General features: G+C 48.4%; 1 protein-coding gene across 1 annotated transcript; it reads left to right on the top strand.

The window, feature by feature from the left end:
* The first annotated feature begins 1,477 nt into the window (after nt 1-1,477).
* On the top strand, nt 1,478-10,020 carry Apobec1 (apolipoprotein B mRNA editing enzyme, catalytic polypeptide 1). The gene is made up of 5 exons (XM_005379611.1): nt 1,478-1,499; nt 6,185-6,212; nt 7,509-7,906; nt 8,480-8,598; nt 9,871-10,020. The coding sequence occupies exons 1-5, from the start codon at nt 1,484-1,486 to the stop codon at nt 10,018-10,020; spliced, it is 711 nt and encodes a 236-aa protein (XP_005379668.1). The 5' UTR covers nt 1,478-1,483.
* The last annotated feature ends 7,202 nt before the right edge of the window (nt 10,021-17,222 follow it).

Genomic DNA, 17,222 nt, shown 5'->3' with positions numbered 1-17,222 from the left:
TTTACTTAAGATAGAAGATGGATGAGGCGGTCTGCAGCATTAACGGAAAACAAAGCCAAATCACGGAGCTACGCTTAGGTGCACCCTGTGAGTGCGTCTCACTGTGACTTTCGTCTTGCCGCTGTAGCAAATCACTGCAGACTTCATGACTTAAAACAGGGCCAATTAGCTCACAGTTCTGAGGTCAGAGCATGAACCACTTCATCAGATCGAGGTGTCAGCAGCCTGCCTTCTGGAAGCTCTCGGGGAGAATCTACATCCTCACCTTCCTCCGCTTCTAGCGCCGCCAAACTTCCTGACTCCTGGCTTCTATCTGAGTCCATCACCTTATCACTCAGAGCTCTGCTACCGTCTTCATAGTTCCTACGATCCCCACCATAACCACATCTGCAAGGGCCTTATGTCACCGGAGGTGGCATCCTTGTAGATTCCAGAGATTAGGACACAGATGTCTTTCTTGTTTTCTGGTACTGGGGATTGAACTCAGGGCCTCATACAGCTAGGCAAGAATTCCAGTGCTGAGCTACATCGCCAGGGCTTTTCACTGGGAAGAGGTTTAACCTCAAACTTGTCATCCTCCTGTCTCAGCCTCTGGAACAGCTGGGACTGCAGGTGTGCACCACTTGGCTTCTGCTCTCTCTTCAAAACGCTCACTGTCGCTGCGGACACAACTGCCCTGTCCTGTGGGGGCTCGAGCTTGGCCTCCAGGACTAAATAAAATCTGTGTTTAAGGCTCAGGTTTAGGGTTCATGGGGCCTCATGATCAAAGTCCAGGGCTCCACACCTGAGACCCTAGAGGAAGACTTGTGTTGTGAGTGAGCTCACGTCCGGGAGTGGGTACTGAGCCGCAGAGGAATTTACGACTTGAACTTGACCCTGAGTTCAGGAGAGAGGAGGCCGTAGCAATAGGGAAGTGAGCAGGCAGGCGTGGCCTTGGTCCTGCACTTTACCTTAGCCGGGAGGAGCACGTGAGAACCAGACAACTGCGTGGTGGCCGCGGCTTCTGGGGTCGCGCCCCCCCATGTCCGCTGATGGGCACAGCGCGTGGGGAGTAGGTGAGGCCCAGCGTTCTCCCCAGGTAACTCACAGCCTGGCAGGTTACGGAAACAGGCTTCTTCTCCCCTACCTTTGCACTTTCTCTCTTCTCTCCATTAAGAATGTTAATTTTAAGTTTTATGTTAATTTACAGGAAAGAGAGACCTTAGGAAGTTCAGATGTGACCAGAGAAGACCGTGGAGACTTGATGGGGTCTGCATCCTCCTTTTCCTTATTGCCGAGGACGCCCACCCCCACCCAAGCTTCCCTCCCAGTCTACTGGCTGTGCGTGTAGCCCAGACACCAGGGGCGGCCTGCGCCCAGCAATGAGTCACCCTGCGTCCCCGCAGGCAGCAGAGGGCTCACCCGAAGAGGCAAAGTCCAGGTGCCTTGCTGGCAGGAGCGCCCGGGGAGTAGTGCTGCAGAGGAAGGCGGCAGAGAGAGCAGCATGACTTCCGGGAAAGGTAGGGGGTTCCCCAGGCCCGGCCAGGGGCCTAAGCCTTCCTTCTGCCCCCTCCTCCCAGCTGGCTGGGTCTGCAGGTTGGCACTGCGGCCCGCTATACACTATGAAAATGTGTGTGTGGGCTGTTTCCTCTGTGTCCTTGGATGTTTTCCAACTTTCCTTAATATGTTAAGATTAATACATTAATATTATTATTATTATTATTTTTGGTCTTTTTGAGACAGGGTTTCGCTATGCAGTTCAGACTGGCCTTGAGCTCCCTTTGTAGCCCAGGCTGGTCTTGAACTTGCACTGACCCTCCTGCCTCAGCCTCCCGAGTGCTGGGATTACAGGTGTGTGCCACCCCACGCTTAAACAAGCTGTATTACTGTGCTGATCAAATGGTTACATCGTGATTTGATTTTGATCAAATGATACTAGATTGGTGCTGGTTTCATGATAAAAAATTAAGTGAAAACATAACAAACAATCTTTTCAGATAGAAGTGATAGCACAAGGCCGCCTTGCTAACTGACAGTGGGTTTATAATGGTTAATGTGCAAGTTCACAGTTCACTGGTGTTAGAAGAATGTCTGGAGAGGGAGTGGGCTTCTGGCTGGTGAAGGAAGTGATTTCAGATGAGGTGGGATTGGAGCTGGATCCTAAAGGAAGGGCAGAATTCAGACTGGGAAAAGCAGGAGTCAGGTGTGGTGGGAGGGCCTGCTGTCCCAAATCTGCAAGAGGCTGAGGCAGGAGAACTTCAACCTTGAGGTCAGCTTGGGCTACTTAGTGGCACCATGTCTCAAAAAAATTAAATGACATAAAATAAAATGAAACGTGCTGGGGATGAAACTCAGTAGAATATCCCTGGGTTTGATCCCTGGTACTAATAAAACAAACACAAAAAGCAAGATTCCTGGTTGACTGAATCCTGTTGAAATAATGAATCTGAGAGTTTGCAGTGACGTGTGTTTAGAATGTAATGGGTGAACCTGGCAGGCTAGAGAAGATGTTATGAAAAGAATCTGAGGTAAGGCTACAAGGCAAATTTGGGGTGATACTGTAGGGAGCTTGGAATGCCAGTCCAGAGACATGGAGATTTAACTGGGCATCACGGCCCACGCCTGCAATCCTGGTACTTTGGGAGGCTGAGGCAGGAGGACCATAAGTTTGAACCCAGCCTGGACAGCTTAGTGACTTAGTAGGATCTTGTCTCAAAACAGAACAAAACAAAACAGAAAAACAGCAGCAGTAGCAGCAACAACAAAGTCTGAGAATGCGGCTTTGTGTGAAGGCCTTGAGTTCAATCCTTAATAACGCCAAGACCAAAGACAAGGAGGTTCATCTTTTCATTAGAGCGAAGTCTCTGAGCCTTCCTGAGCTGCACAGACGGCTGGAAGAGCGCTGCAGGCACGGCCACCTAGTGCTGGATGGGTTTGGGCTGGGCGCGCACAGAGCAGTTGCCTGCGGTGTGCGGCATCACACCTGGAGCTCTCACTCTCTTTAAAGACAGGGTCTCACCATGTAGTTCCTGGCTGACCTTAAACCCAAGGCTGCCCTCCTCAGTGTCCTGAGTGATGGGTTACAGGCGCGCACCGCCACCCCTGGTTCTGGCCCTTCTTTTAACATTGACAGGTTTATTCTTTAGAATCGTGCTTCCTGATTCTCTATTTCCTAGAAATCTGGCCAATTTTTCTCTCCCTCCCTCCCTCCCTCCCTGCCTTCCTTCTTTCCATCCTTCCTTCCTTCCACCTTCCTTCCCTCCATCTTTCTCCAGTACTTCTGTCCTTCCTCCTCCCTCCCTCCTTTCCTTTGCCTTCCTTGCAGTGCTCTTCCCAGGCAGGAGGTGGCGCCATACGCAGCTCCATCCTGGCCCTCACCCGTGTGCGCAGTGCAAACACACAAGGGCTTGTTACATGACCCTGCATAAAGCGCATCCTGCCGTAGAGGAAGCGTCTCCAAGAACTCCTGGATCTTCTTGGCTCCTCACAGCCCTGAGAGCTGAGGTCAGGCTGGGGCAGGCGGGAGCAGAGCCTCTTGCTGGCGCCCGCCCGTGGCTGCATCGCTCTCAGAGCGGGTGTGGCTTTTCTGTCTCTCTGACCCACTGAGAATGGGTGTCCGGCGGGCACACCTTGCGCTCTCTGGAACCCCATGCACCTCTGCTTCCCTGAAAAAGAGAGACTGGCCATGGTGACTGAGCCCTGGACTTCTGGCCCTTTTCTTCCATCTCCTCAGACAAGCTTAAACTTCCAGACAACTACTGAGCAGCTCTCTAGTAGAACTCGTTTGTGTGTGTGTTGTCAGGGCCAGGCAAGTGCTCTGCTGCTGAGTTACACATTCAGCCTGTCACTCTTTAACGTCAGCCAATTTTTCTCTTTTTTTTCCCGGTACCAGGAATCGAACTCACGACCTTGCACTTGCCAGGCAGGTGCTGTGCGCTGAGCTAAATCTCCAGCCCCATCAGCCAATTTTTCTCCAGATTATTTCTCTGTTTATTTCTGTGTTTTGTCTGTTTGTGTGAGTCTCGGTCTCACGTGATGTAGCCCAGGGTGGCCTTGAACTCCTGGTCTGCTCACCTCAGCCTGCCTGGTGCAAGGATTACAGGCACGCAGTGCCACTTTCTATTTATTTCTCAATTTCTGAATGAAGTTGAGTATGAGTATATTATATTAATTTACTGTCAGCTGTGTATTTCATTATTTAATTCCCTAAAGTATAAGATTTTGAATTACTGGTTTTGTAAGATTAATTCTCTAATGCTTATTCTTTTATGAGGAGACCATTTGGGGGTGAAGAGGAGTCGATGACACTAGACATACGTTTACAGTAAAGTTACCTCTTTCTTTCTTTCTTTCTTTTTTTCTTTTTTTCTTTCTTTCTTTCTTTCTTTCTTTCTTTCTTTCTTTCTTTCTTTCTTTCTTTCTTTTCCTTTCTGTCTTTTTTGAGACAGGGTCTCACAGTGTAATTCAGGCTGGCCTTCAACTCACGATGCAGCCCAGGCTGGCTTCAAACTCACAGCCATCTTCCTGCCTCAGCCTCCTGAGTGCTGGAATTATAAGTGTGCACCACCCCTCCCAGCTACATGTCTTAGGTCTTATTTAAACTGCCAACTCTGTACAAATTCAAGTTCATTGTCTCACAGGATTGAAGAATGAAGTCACAGACACGTGAAGGAAGTTAGGGAGTGTCCATTGGAAATAATGAGAAAAGTAGCTCTTGGCGGACACTCACCAGGAAGGTACCTGGAAATGGGACTTTTTTCAGAGTATTTGCTTTGCTTTGGCCTTATGTACAGATGAGCAGAGTGTGGGGACTTGTTTTAAAGAGGTGGCTCTGTGGGTTTAGGGTCTAAAGAAAGTTACAGTAACTGCTCAGCTGGCCAATGTGAAAGGAAACCAAGTTCAAAGGAACCAGTTACTCTGCGGTTCTAAGTTTCTTGCACTCAGCCTGGAAGTAGGAAGGAGCTGGCGGCCAATTTAGCAACTGTGCCTGAGAGCCTTCTTCCTGGAGGAAGAGCCCTTTCTACCTGTGTTTACTGTAACGTTCATCCTTGCTCCTGTGTTTTGTTTTGTTGCATTTCTAGGCTTACCTAGCTGCATGACTTGGGTTAGCTCTTAGCGGGTGCTAGCTTTCCTTTATCCAGCTGGCTGTACTTGGGCTGCCTGTTACTGACGGCCTCCTTATACGCTCACTGACTACGCTGTCTCTTATACTCTTTCCTTAGGACTACCTGTCTCGGGCTAGTTCCTCTTGAGTGTTGTTATTTTTGGATTAGGTGAAGAAAATATTTTAAGTGGTTAAATGGGTTGTGCAATAATAAATGAAGATGCCACTGCTTTTGGGTTCTATCTTTTTTTGTTTTTGGTACCGGGAATCGAACTCAGGACCTTGCACTTGTCAGTCAGGTGTGTGCTGCTGAGCTATATTCCCAGTCCTGGGGTTCTATCCTAAGGTCAAAGTAAATCTTAAAAAGAGAGAAGCTGATTAAGTAGGAAATGAAAGAGAAAAATATGTTTGTGTGGGGTGAATAGTAATTTTTTTTTTTCTTTTTGAGGCAGGGTCTCGCTATGCACTTCAGGCTGGCCTCGAGCTCACTTTGTAGCCCAGGCTGGTCTTGAACTCACAACGACCCTCCTGCCTCAGCCTCCCGAGTGCTGGGATTACAGGGGTGTGCCACCGTACCAGGTTTTTTTTTGTCTTTTTGAGACAGGGTCTCAATAGTAATGACTGAATAGTATTCAGTTACACAGGGTCATTGCAGGCGCGCAGTAATTTCTGCATTGTGGAAGTACAAGACACTGTGAGGTCACACAGAAGTAGGCATGGTACCCAGGGACCTCTGCAAAGCAGCTTTGCCATCACACTGAATCAGTTTTACTGGCAGGCTTGCCACAACCTTCTGTGGCAGGAGGACGTGCTGGAGATGGAGCCCAAGGTGCCAAGCCAGGCATGTGCTCCACCCTGGAGCCGCAGCCCCCACCTGCACCACCAGGGTCAGGAGGAAGGATCTGGGAAAACAGACCTCAGCAGCCTCTAACATACTTTGCTTTTGTCGGGTTTAAGTGGGTCCCCTGCACCAAGTCCACGAGAGACTCTTCTAGGTCCATTTTCGGACGTGACGTGCAGGGTTAAGGACTTGAGCGCCGCTGCTGAGCGGCTGAGTGTGTGCTTGGATGTTCTTTGACATAGTCATCTGTTGGTCAACAGGTCCTTCCGCTGGAGACGCCACTCTGAGGTAAGGAACAGTAGCCCAGGGCCATTTCCTTCCCGCAGAACCAGGAGTAACAGAAGAACACGGGACTGTAGGACCAGACAGGACTGCAGTTGTTCCTCCCCTCTCTCTTTTTTTTCTTTTGTCTTTGTTTTGAGACAGGGTCTCGCTATGCAGTTCAGGCTTGCCTTGAGCTCCCTTTGTAGCCCAGGCTGGCCTCGAACTCACAACGATCCTCCTGCCTCAGCCTCCCGAGTACTGGAATTATAGGCATGCACCACCACGCCTGGCCCTCCCATGCTTTCTTTTGCCCTTTACAACTTACATTTCTGATTATTGTTTTTCTATTTTTCCTGCTGTATCCCTTGGCTTCTCTTTAATTACCTTTCAGCTTGCTTCCCCGCTGCCTAACTGCCCCTCTTCTGTTGCTTGATCCTATTTCTTGGAGCCCTTAGGGAGAAGCCTGGAGAACCTGTCACTTCAACCTGATCTTCCTGTTCTATATCATCTGCCTATTTCCCACACTCTTTCTAACCAGCAGACCATGCCAGGAAATATGTCCTCTCATGAAGGAGGGAGAGGAGGGCTCACCTGTGGAATTGCTGGCTGTGGTACCTCAGGCGTGGTGGGAGCAAGTAGGTGTAGCCTATGTTAGGTCAATAGCGTATGACCTAACTGTGCTTGCAAAGCAGTCCTCAGCACAATCCTGCATTTCCTGAGCTGAAGCTCACTCTCTCTCTCTCTCTCTCTCTCTCTCTCTCTCTCTCTCTCTCTTTCTCTCTCTTTCGCCATTGTTTTGAGATGGGCTCTTGCTCTGTTGGCCTTAACCTCTAGATCCTCCTGCCTCAGCATCCCAAGTAGCCAGGATTACTATCCTACACCACCACCTCTGGTTTAAATTACTTTCTCAGACCTGTCTACTCAAACTTAGTGGCAAGAAGATTCTTGAAGACTTCAGCACTTACTAAATCTGGTTAGAGTCCATTGAGGAACAGACACCTCTAAGTGGGAAGCAGAAATATTAGCGTTCTTAAACAAGAACCTTTAAGGGGAGACAGGAGCCCTCACGCACCCACCTTCAGGCCTGACACTCAGTGACACTGGGGCGCTGTCCTCAGTGCTGTGGGGGGAAGGAGCCCTTTCCCCCGCTTGGAGAGAGCAACTCTGAGGATGCGAACGTCCTCTGCTAACTCTGACACAGCCCAGGAGCAGATCCTGAGCCACTGTACCTCGCGATGCCTGACAACAGAGGGGTGCGTGCCCCGATGTCCCAGGACCCCGGCAAGACTGCGTGACAACGCGGTGCCTTGTGCATTTCAGGAGGAGAATCGAGCCCTGGCAATTCGAAGCCTCCTTTGACCCCCGCCAGCTGCGGAAAGAGGCCTGTCTGCTCTCTGAGGTGCGGTGGGGCGTGAGCCCCAGGGCCTGGCGGGAGTCCGGCCTGAACACCACCAGTCACGTGGAGATGAACTTTATAGAAAAGTTCACTTCAGAGAGAAGTCTGCGCCCCGCCGTCCGCTGCTCCATCACCTGGTTCCTGTCCTGGAGCCCCTGCTGGGAGTGTGCCAGGGCGATCAGCGAGTTTGTGAGGCAGCGCCCCAATGTGAGTCTGGTGATTTACGTCGCACGGCTTTTCTGGCACATGGATGAGCAAAACCGGCAAGGACTCAGGGACCTGGTGACCAGTGGCGTGCGTGTGCAGGTCATGAGTGACTCAGGTAAGGAGCGAGCTCGGAGAGGGCGTGTGTCCAGGAGCTGCTGGTGATGGCTCCCTGCGTACACGGAGCTGGCTGTCCCTGGCCCGAGTCTGAGCAGTGAAAACGTCCAAGCTGATCCGAGGAAGGACCAGGGCAGACTCGAAGGGCAGGGAGGGCGTCGGCAATGGGCTCTTTTCCCCGCGCCCCCTCTGTAGCCTCTCAGCCGGCTCTGTTCCCTGGGTGCTGGGGTTGGAAGCCAGGATTGCGCCCGTGCTGTGCCGGGAGCACACCACGTACCCGCAGCCACCCTAAGTGACCTGTGGCGTCCTTTCCAGGGAGTAGCCCATCTCCAACGGCGAGCAGGCCAGAGCCTTCATGGACAGCGTGTATGTAAATACATCTGTGTCCCCTCTGTACACCGACCTGTACATTCTATTCTATACATTCTGGTCCTGCACTCAGGGCCTCACACCTATTCTTCCACAAGCTACACCCCAGTACCCTTCATTTTTAACAGCGGACATTTAAGCTGGAGCTCTCCTTGTGTACTTAGCACTGTATTTGATGAATGAGCCCGGATCTGTGCTTCCTTAGACTACAGCCACTGCTGGAGGAATTTTGTCAACTACCTGCCAGGGCAGGAGGCAGGCTGGCCGCGGTTCCCACCCATGTGGACAACGCTGTACGCACTGGAGCTCAGCTGCATCCTTCTAGTAAGTGGCTTCAGGGACACAAATGCTGGTGCCGAAGGAAGCTTCCTGCTCCTCACTTCTTTCCTGGGAATTCGGTGCATGTGCTCTGACTGTATCTTCACATAGAGATTTAGTTGTTCAACTACTTGGCTTACATTAAGAATATATAAGAGGGCACACTGGCACACACTGTGATCCCAGCGCTGAAGCTGAGGCAGGAGGATCATGAATTTGAAGCCAGCCTGGGCTATATAGCAAGTTTAAGACCAGCCTAGACTACAAAAGACCCCGTCTCAAACCCCTCCCTCCAAGAAACTGGCCCCCTAAAAAAAGAAAATTTGAAAACAATTTTTTTGGTGGGAAAACAATTTTTTTGGGGTATGGAAGAAAAGAATAGGCCAGACCAGGTGTGGTGGCACATTGAACCTGTAATCCGAGCACTTAGGAGGCTAAGGCAGGTGAATCATTGTGAGTTCGAGACCAGCCTGGGCTACAATGTGAGCTCAAGGCCAGCCTGAATTGCATAGAGAGACCCTGTCTCAAAAAGATGAGAAAAGAAAAAAAAAGAGAATAGGCAAATTAGTCTAAAATATATGTACATGAGCTGCATACAAGTTCATCATTATTATTGTGTGTGTGTTGTTGCTGTTTGAGGTACTGGAGATTGAACCTTGGGCCTTTCCTTAAACTACCTTCCCAGGTTTTTTAAAATTTTACTTTGAGCCTGGTGTGGTGGCACATGCCTGTAATCCCAGCACTTAGAGAGCCTGAGGCAGGAGGATTGTTGCAAGTTCAAGACCAGCCTGGGCTACAAAGTGAGCTCAAGACCAGCCTGAACTGCATAGAGAGATCCTGTCTCAAAAAAAAGAAGAAATTATTTTGAGGAAGCATGCGCTACCATACCCTGTTCATTTGTTTTGTTTTTAGGAAGAGTCTTGTGTAATCTGAGCTAGATTAGAACTCCCTGAACTCACTGTGTAGGCCAAGATGGCCTCAAGCTCACCGGGATCCTCCAGCCTCAGCTGGGTGCTAGGTTTGCAAGCTTGGGCCACCACACCTGGCTTGCATTGTTACCCTCACTGTTACTACGATGCACAGTGGCTCTGCAGCACGTTAATTAACCTCCTTTACCGTGCTGAGTGTATCACCCTCTGCGAGACGTGCACAGATCCCATTTGGATTCTTGGAAGTGTCTCAGCGTTCTTCCAACTGACTTTTAAAAATGTTCATGCTAATAATGGTATCATTGCCATGTGTGACCTAAGGATAATATAGAATCCTTTTTTATTCCAGAGTCTACCACCCTGTTTAAAGATTTCAAGAAGACACCAAAATCAGCTTACATTTTTCCAACTTACTCTTCAAGATTGCCATTACCGAGCAATTCCGCCCCCCGTCCTTTCAGCTGCAGGGTTGATGCACCCTTTTGTGACCTGGGGTTGAGCAGAATGATTCCTGCGTGTGCGCTGTTTCAAGACTGGAGCATGTGCCTCACCGGGCATGAATGCCGTTCCCGATCCAGAAATCGGGATGAGGGCGTGGATTAGAGGCAGGGTGTTGTCCAGCGTGTGTGAGGCTCTGGGTTCGACTCCCAGGTCTGCAATGAAAAGAAGAATCTAGAAATGTTCACAAGCATCATATACTGTATTTTTCCTGTCCTGTCCCAAATTACCCTAAAACTTTATACCTTCAAACAACAATGAATATTTATCAGCATAGTTTCTGTGGGTCAGGAGTTCTGAGCGGGTGTGTGTGTGTGTGTGTGTGCGCGCGCGTGTGTGTGTCTGACCCAGGGTCTCCCCTGCGGTGACACTGGGATGTCAGCCAGTGCCAGGTCATCTGGAAGCCCGACCGAGGCCAGGGACTACACTCCCAGGCTGTGTGCTCACAGACCAGGGAGGTGGGCAGTGGGGATGGCAGGTGTCACCCTGGCCAGATGGGGGTGTCCCGGGGTCTGCTGCACAGCGCTGCAGCTGCCGTCCCCCACAGCTAGGGTCTGAGAGACACCAAGACGGACCTGTGCCCATCTTCACTGACTTACTCCCGGAATCACAGCGTTTCCTCTCCAGTCTCGCCCTGCTCACCGGGTGGCTGTGAGACATGGTGTGGGGCTCTGGAAGCCCCACAGGTGAGGCCCTCGGCAGCCACACAGGGTTTCCCCTCTAGGCCTAGGGACTTTCTCCATTTCTGGACAAATAATTATATGAAGCCAAACTAAGACATAGCTAGAGGGAGACAAAGGACAAAATAGCAGATTTCTGCTGTTTTTTGCAACAACCTAACAGAGTTGGTTTGTTTTGTGGTGTTGGGAAAGGGACCCGGTGCCTCACACATGCTAGGCAGGTGCTGGGTCACTAAGCTACTCTCCCAGCTCACCACATAATTTTTTTGTGTATGTGTCTTTTTGAGACAGGGTCTTATTATGCAGTTCAGGCTAGTTTTGAACTCACTTTGTAGCCCAGGCTGGCCTCAAATGCACAATGATCCCCCTGCCTCAGCCTCCACTACATGATTTAATGGGTGATTAATTTGTCAGAATTTACTGAATTATGCATTGTGTGTTTTTGTTTTGTTTCACAGGGCTTTTGTGTGGTTTTTTTTTTTTTAGTGAAGTCTCACTGTGTGGTCATGTTGGCATTGAACTCATTATGTAGGCTAGGCCAGCCTGGAATTCCCAAAAGTCCTCCTGCTTCCCAAGGGCTAGAATTGTGGGTGTGCACCACCACCCAGGCAGTGTGATTCACTGTTGTAATAACAACCCTAACATTTGAATAGCGTAACACCCAAAGACATAGACACAGATACAGACACAACACACTCAAATGCACGGGAAAGCGGGGCTTGGAATCCTGTACTGAATTCTGTCCATTCAGCCGGCATGGGGTGGGGATGGGCCCACTCCAGTAGTGAGAAAGAGTGTATTTCGGGCAAGGGCAGACGAACGTCTCTTCTGCCCTCGTCCTCTAACCCAAAACCAGCCATGTGCCACATGAAAATCCCTCTGGTCCTTAGGAAGAAATCAAAATGAGACTTGGAAAGGGAAGGCTGCCACAGGGGGGCACTGGCAAGCTAAGATGCTCCCCGGCTTTGCCTGTGCCAGTGAGGAAACATCAGGGCAGAAATGGGATGAAAACCCCAAGAGTCCCCGTCCATGTGTCCCCACTCCCGTACCAGGAAGTAGCCCATCCCGGTCGTTATGGGAATAAGGCAGCCTCTTTCTGTTCTCTTCCGGTCCCCCTCCGCTCTCCTTCCGGTCCCCCTCCGCTCTCCTTCCCGTCTGCTTCTGGGGCATACAAAGGGTCTGGGAACGCACTGGCTATTCATGTGACGGCAATGTATGTTTTCTGCTTTTTTGATATTGGGGATTGAATACAGCTCCTAGAGGATGCTAGGCGAGCGTATTATCCCTAAGCCACACCTCCAGCCCTCTGTACAACTTTTTAAAAACTGCTGTGAAAGATGCCATTTATCAGTACCGCTGAGCCACACCTCCACTACCAGAACTAAGTTCCATCTATCTATCCACTGTCTATCCATCTCTCTATCTGTCATCAATCTATCTTTGTCTTAAATGTTGAACATACTCTCCATATTCCACAGCTTAACTACTACTGGCATTTTACTCGTGCTCCAGAATTTGCTGTGTGATTTGCACAATTTCATTAGGTAGTAGAGATAAGTCATAAAAATGTGAGTGATGAGCAGTATAAAAACCTGCAAGAAGTAATCATGAAACAATACAGGAAGGACCTGTGAAACTTAAATACGTAACGTATTAGGTACTTCTATGCCTGTGATCATATTTCTAGAAGGATACTCTAGCTTAACTTTGGACTGATCTCTGAAGTAAGTATGAATTTTCTCAATCCTTTTAACTTTCCTCTCACCTAAGCAAACCCATTCCGATGCCTTTCCTTCCTATGGTTTTGCATGCAGGCCCACTCCTCTCCACGTCTCCTCCCAGAGCGATCCCTTCACCACCCAGCAACCCGCAGCCCAGCCGCATTCTTTTTTTCGTTTTTGTCTTTTTGAGACAGGGTCTTGCTATGCAGTTCAGGCTGGCCTTGAGCTCACTTTGTAGCCCAGGCTGGTCTTGAACTTGCAACGATCCTCCTGCCTCAGCCTCCTGAGTGGTGGGATTACAGGTGTGTGCCACCATGCTTGGGCGAGCTGCATTCTTAATCCTCTAGACTTGCTTGCCTCACCTTTGTATTCCCAGCACCTGTTAGCAGCTAACGCAGGACCTGCTCGCCAGCTGCAAACACTTAATAAATTACTCGGAATCACTAAAAGCAGCTGAAAGGTACAAAAAGCACTGTTTCTCTATCAGAAAGCCTAAACATGATCAATTTTACTATTTAAAGGTTAAAGATGCAGATTTACAAGATATCAAGATAAAGACTGTAGCAGAATAGAGAGATGTGGATGAGAATTCCTAGTACAAATGTACATTATGAGTTGAGACAAAGCCATAGGTACACTCCAGAGAATGCCACTGTTTAAAGGGTAAGCAAAAAGAAAAAAAAAAAGCTAAGCAAGCTGGGCCTGGTGGCGCACATTTCTAATCCCAACACTCGGGAGGCTGAGGCAGGAGGACCACTGAGAGTTCGAGTCCAGTCTGGGCTACAAAGTGAGCTGAAGGCCAGCCTGAACTGCATAGTGAGACCCTGTCTCAAAAAGACCAAAAAAAAAAAAGAAAGGAAAAGAAAAAAAAGGGCTGAGCAAAGGAAAAGGAAACTCAGTGAAATAAAAAATATTAAATGTTTGCTGTCTTTAGACACTCAGTTACCCTTCATATAGAAAACCAATGTTATGTGCGTTTGTTTTTTTAAGCATGAGCATATTCTTCTCGTGAGTTTAGTGTTGAACCAAATGCCTCGTATCTACATTGGCCTTAGCTGCCATTTTATGGTGACACATAATGAACCTATCCAGACGCCTACCTGGCAGGGAGCCGAGTCCTCCTCCCACAGCATGGAGGGCGCCATCTTGGAAGCTTGCCCAGTCTGCCCTTGAGGAGAGCGTGACTCTGCACTCAACTGACCGTAGAGATCCCTGAGCAACCACCCAGTAACCCACTCCTCAATTTCTGGAGCGCAGAAACTCTGATGTAATAAATGAATCTCATGTGAGCCACCAAAGTTTTGGTATTGTTATTTGTTACCTAGAAATCAGTATCCCAAGGGCCGGGGACATAGCTCAGCGGCACAGGGCCTGCCTGGCAAGCGTGAGGTTGAGAGTTTGGTTCCCATTACGAAAAAAAAGGATAGAAATCAGTATCCCGTATGCTAGGAAGAGAAGGTCCTGGCTTTCAATTTTCTGTTCCTGTAAGTCATAGGTCATCTTCCTTGTTTTTGCCGAGGATGGAACCCAGAGCCTAGGCTGTACCCATAGCTCCTCACGTTGACTTTATAGGTGAGGAGATGAAGACTCAGACAAGATATTTGTACAGGGTTAGCACTTAGGTAAGGCTGAGGTGCGTGAGATGACTCACATCTCACACCTTCTGTGCCAGTTCAGCCAGTGTCCCTCACTGTCATAAGGTCCATGGGGAATACTGATTGCATATTCTCATCAAATACATGTCAGTATAAAAAACCTCCTAAGCCACAGCATGGTGGTCCATGCGCGTAAGAACCAGTACCTGGGAGGGAAGGACAAGAACATGGTAAGTTTGATGCTAGCTGGAACAACATGGGGAGATTTTTGTCTTAAACAAACAAAAAACAAAACAAAAAAACCCCAACTTTTTCTTTTCTTTTTGATTTTTTTCCTGTACCAGGAATGGAACTCACAACCTTGCACTTGCCAGGCAGGCACTGTGCCGCTGAGCTAAATCCCCAGCCCCTAAAAACCCCAACTTTTAAAATCTGCAGTTACCTACTAAAATTTTTTTTGGTACAGGAAATCAAACTCAGGACCTTGTACTTGCCATGCAGGCGCTTATGCCACTGAGCTGTATCCCCGGCCATACCTGCTAGATTGTGTTTTGTCCTTAGACTTGCTAAAGCATTTATCATAGTCATTGATTTTAAAATACATACCAGGAATTTTTAGGAGCTTCTGTGTAGGTTTTGGTTTTGTTTTTGTTTGTAGTGCAGGGGATTGAACCCAGGGCCCTAGGGCACGTTGGGTAAGTGAATTAAGTGCTCTATCCCTGAGCTACACAGTAATAATTCCCAAAACTCTGTGTGTATGCGTGTGTGTGTGTGTGTGTGTGTGTGTGTGTGTTTTAAAATAACATCTCCCTCTTTGGTCCAGCCATCTTGTTCTTTTTTTTTTTTGGTACCAGGAATTGAACTCAGGACCTTGAGCTTGCCAGGCAGACGCTGTGCCACTGAGCTATATCCCCAGCCCTAGTATAGCCCAGCCTGACCTCAAATTCCCAGTCCTGACTCAGCCTGGGAATATAAGCATGAGTCGCCATGCCTGGCTCCTACAAGCTGAAGAATGAAGTTTTGGTGGATCACAAGCCTATCAGAGACACTCAAGTTCTGGAGCCAAATTCTAACTTTCCTCCCAGTCAAACCTTCATAAACTCAAATCAGAAATGAGGTTAAGCTGGGGGCAGACTGAACCAGCAGGAGGACTCATTATCCATTTTTTATGGGAATCAGGAAACTGCCCAACCATTTTATGGCTGCAATAACGTCTGCTGGTTTGTTTCCGTGTCTGTGTGTGTGTGTGTGTGTGTGTGTGTGTGTGTGTGTGTGTGTTGGGGGGCTCTAAGGATTGAACTCGGGGCCTTGCATGTGCTAAGCGTGTCTTTTACAACTGCACTCCACCCCTAGCCCAGTGTTTGTTTCTGAAGTAGATCAGCATTCTCCTCTAACCCTGCCCCCAGTACTTAGGGCTTGGCAGATCTCTCTGTCAGCATCTGGGAGGTTTGAGGTAATTCTAGTGCCTAATGGGAAAAGTCACGTCCCTCAGATAAAGAGGGATTACAATTGCCCTATAATAATTGCCCTTTCTTTTTCTTCTTTTTGAGGTACCGGGGATTAAACCCAGGGCCTCACCGTAGCTTTGCAAATCGCTTCCTCTCAAACCTTTTTAAAATTTTTATTCGGAGGCAGGTCTCACTATTGCCCACTCTAGACTTGAATTTGCAGTCCTCCTGCCTCAGCCTCCCTCAGCTGGACTGACAGTGTGCCCCTCTGTACCAGGCTCCCCTTCCTTCTGCTGGGTACTGAACTCGGGGCCTGCATGTGCCAGGCAAGTGCTCCACAACTGAGCTGCATCCCCAGCCCAAAAATGTAATTTTTCACCTACCGTGACAATCAAAATCCAAGTGCAAAATTAGCCAAGTTACCTGTTAAAGCTTCTTCAGTACCCTCTAGATTTTCTGCTTTTGTCTCATTATTTGCTTGGATTGAATTTCTTTTCTTTTTTTTTTTTTTTTTTTTTGTCTTTTTGAGACAGAGTCTCGATATGCAGTTCAGGCTGGCCTTGAGCTCACTTTGTTGCCCAGGCTGGCCTCAAACTCGCAACAATCCTCCTGCCTCAGCTTTCCAAGTGCTGGGATTACAGACATGCGCTACCATGCCCAGCTTGAATTTATTTTTTTAAGCTTTCAAAATTTTTAATTGAATTTATTTTCCTAAGTAATGCAAAAAAACTCACAAAGACTATACATATGAATGGGGTACATACAATTTAGAAATTTATTTGATTTTTTTCATTGTCGTTTTTTTTTTTTGTTTTTTCTTCTGTAACCAGGAATCGAATTCACGACCTTACACTTGCCAGGCAGGCGCTGTGCTGCTGAGCTAAATCCCCAGACCCGAATTTAGAAATTTAAAACTGTGTCAGATTGAGTAGAGAGCTAGTGCCCAGGTCACTGGATGTAAACAGAGCTCTAAAAATGTGTTTGTAAAAAAAATGATAAATGAGGCTCTGGGTATAGTTCAGTGGTAGCACAGTTGCCTAGCATGGGTGAGACCTTGGGTTTGATCCCCAGCACTACCAGGAAAAAAGAAAAAGAAAGGTGTCAGTATATTACCCATGAAATTTCCAACAAGTTTAAAATAAATCCTAAACCAGGCATGATAGTGCAACTCTGTAACGCCAGCACTCTGGGAGGCAGGGGCAGGAGGACTGCACATTCAAGCCCAGCCTGGGCAATTTAGTAGCTGAGTGAAATCCTCCAAAGAGTGGGGGATAGCTCAGCATGAAGACCCTGGGTTCATTCTCTAGTACCTCTAAATAAGTAAATAAATAGCCAGGCCTGGTGGCACATGCCTGTAACCCCATCTTGTAATCCAGAGGCTGAGGCAGGAGGATCACCATGAATTTGAGACCAGCCTGGGCTACATAATAAGTTCAAGGCCAGCCTGAACTGTGTATCCAGACCCTGTCTCAAAACACAAAACAAAAATAAAACCAAACAAAAAGTTTCATGGCTGTGACTTCTAATCCTATTCCAATTGTTCAGTCTAAGTGGGAATAAAGACATTTTCCTCATATGCATGAGCAAGTTACTTCCCCCATGCCCTGCTCAGGAGGCCGCTGTGGATTTACTATGTCTCGCCGGCAGCAAAACCCAGGGAGGTGGAGGCCCCTCATGCAAGACTCGAAAAGCTCAACACAGAGAGAAGAGAACCCCCTGCGACAGGGAAAGGGTGACCCCAGGATAATAGTGGAACCAG

Source organism: Chinchilla lanigera, unplaced genomic scaffold (genome assembly GCF_000276665.1).
Source record: "Chinchilla lanigera isolate Chin_1 unplaced genomic scaffold, ChiLan1.0 scaffold00012, whole genome shotgun sequence".
In the NCBI taxonomy this organism is placed as follows: Eukaryota; Metazoa; Chordata; class Mammalia; order Rodentia; family Chinchillidae; genus Chinchilla; species Chinchilla lanigera.
Note: the sequence above shows the minus strand (reverse complement) of the source record. Positions and strands in the feature narration are given on the sequence as shown.

Coding starts and splice junctions, on each gene's coding strand:
- Apobec1 (XM_005379611.1), top strand. Junction 6,213..7,508: donor GCTGGAGACGCCACTCTGAG/GTAAGGAACAGT, acceptor TGTGCATTTCAG/GAGGAGAATCGAGCCCTGGC. Junction 7,907..8,479: donor GCAGGTCATGAGTGACTCAG/GTAAGGAGCGAG, acceptor GTGCTTCCTTAG/ACTACAGCCACTGCTGGAGG.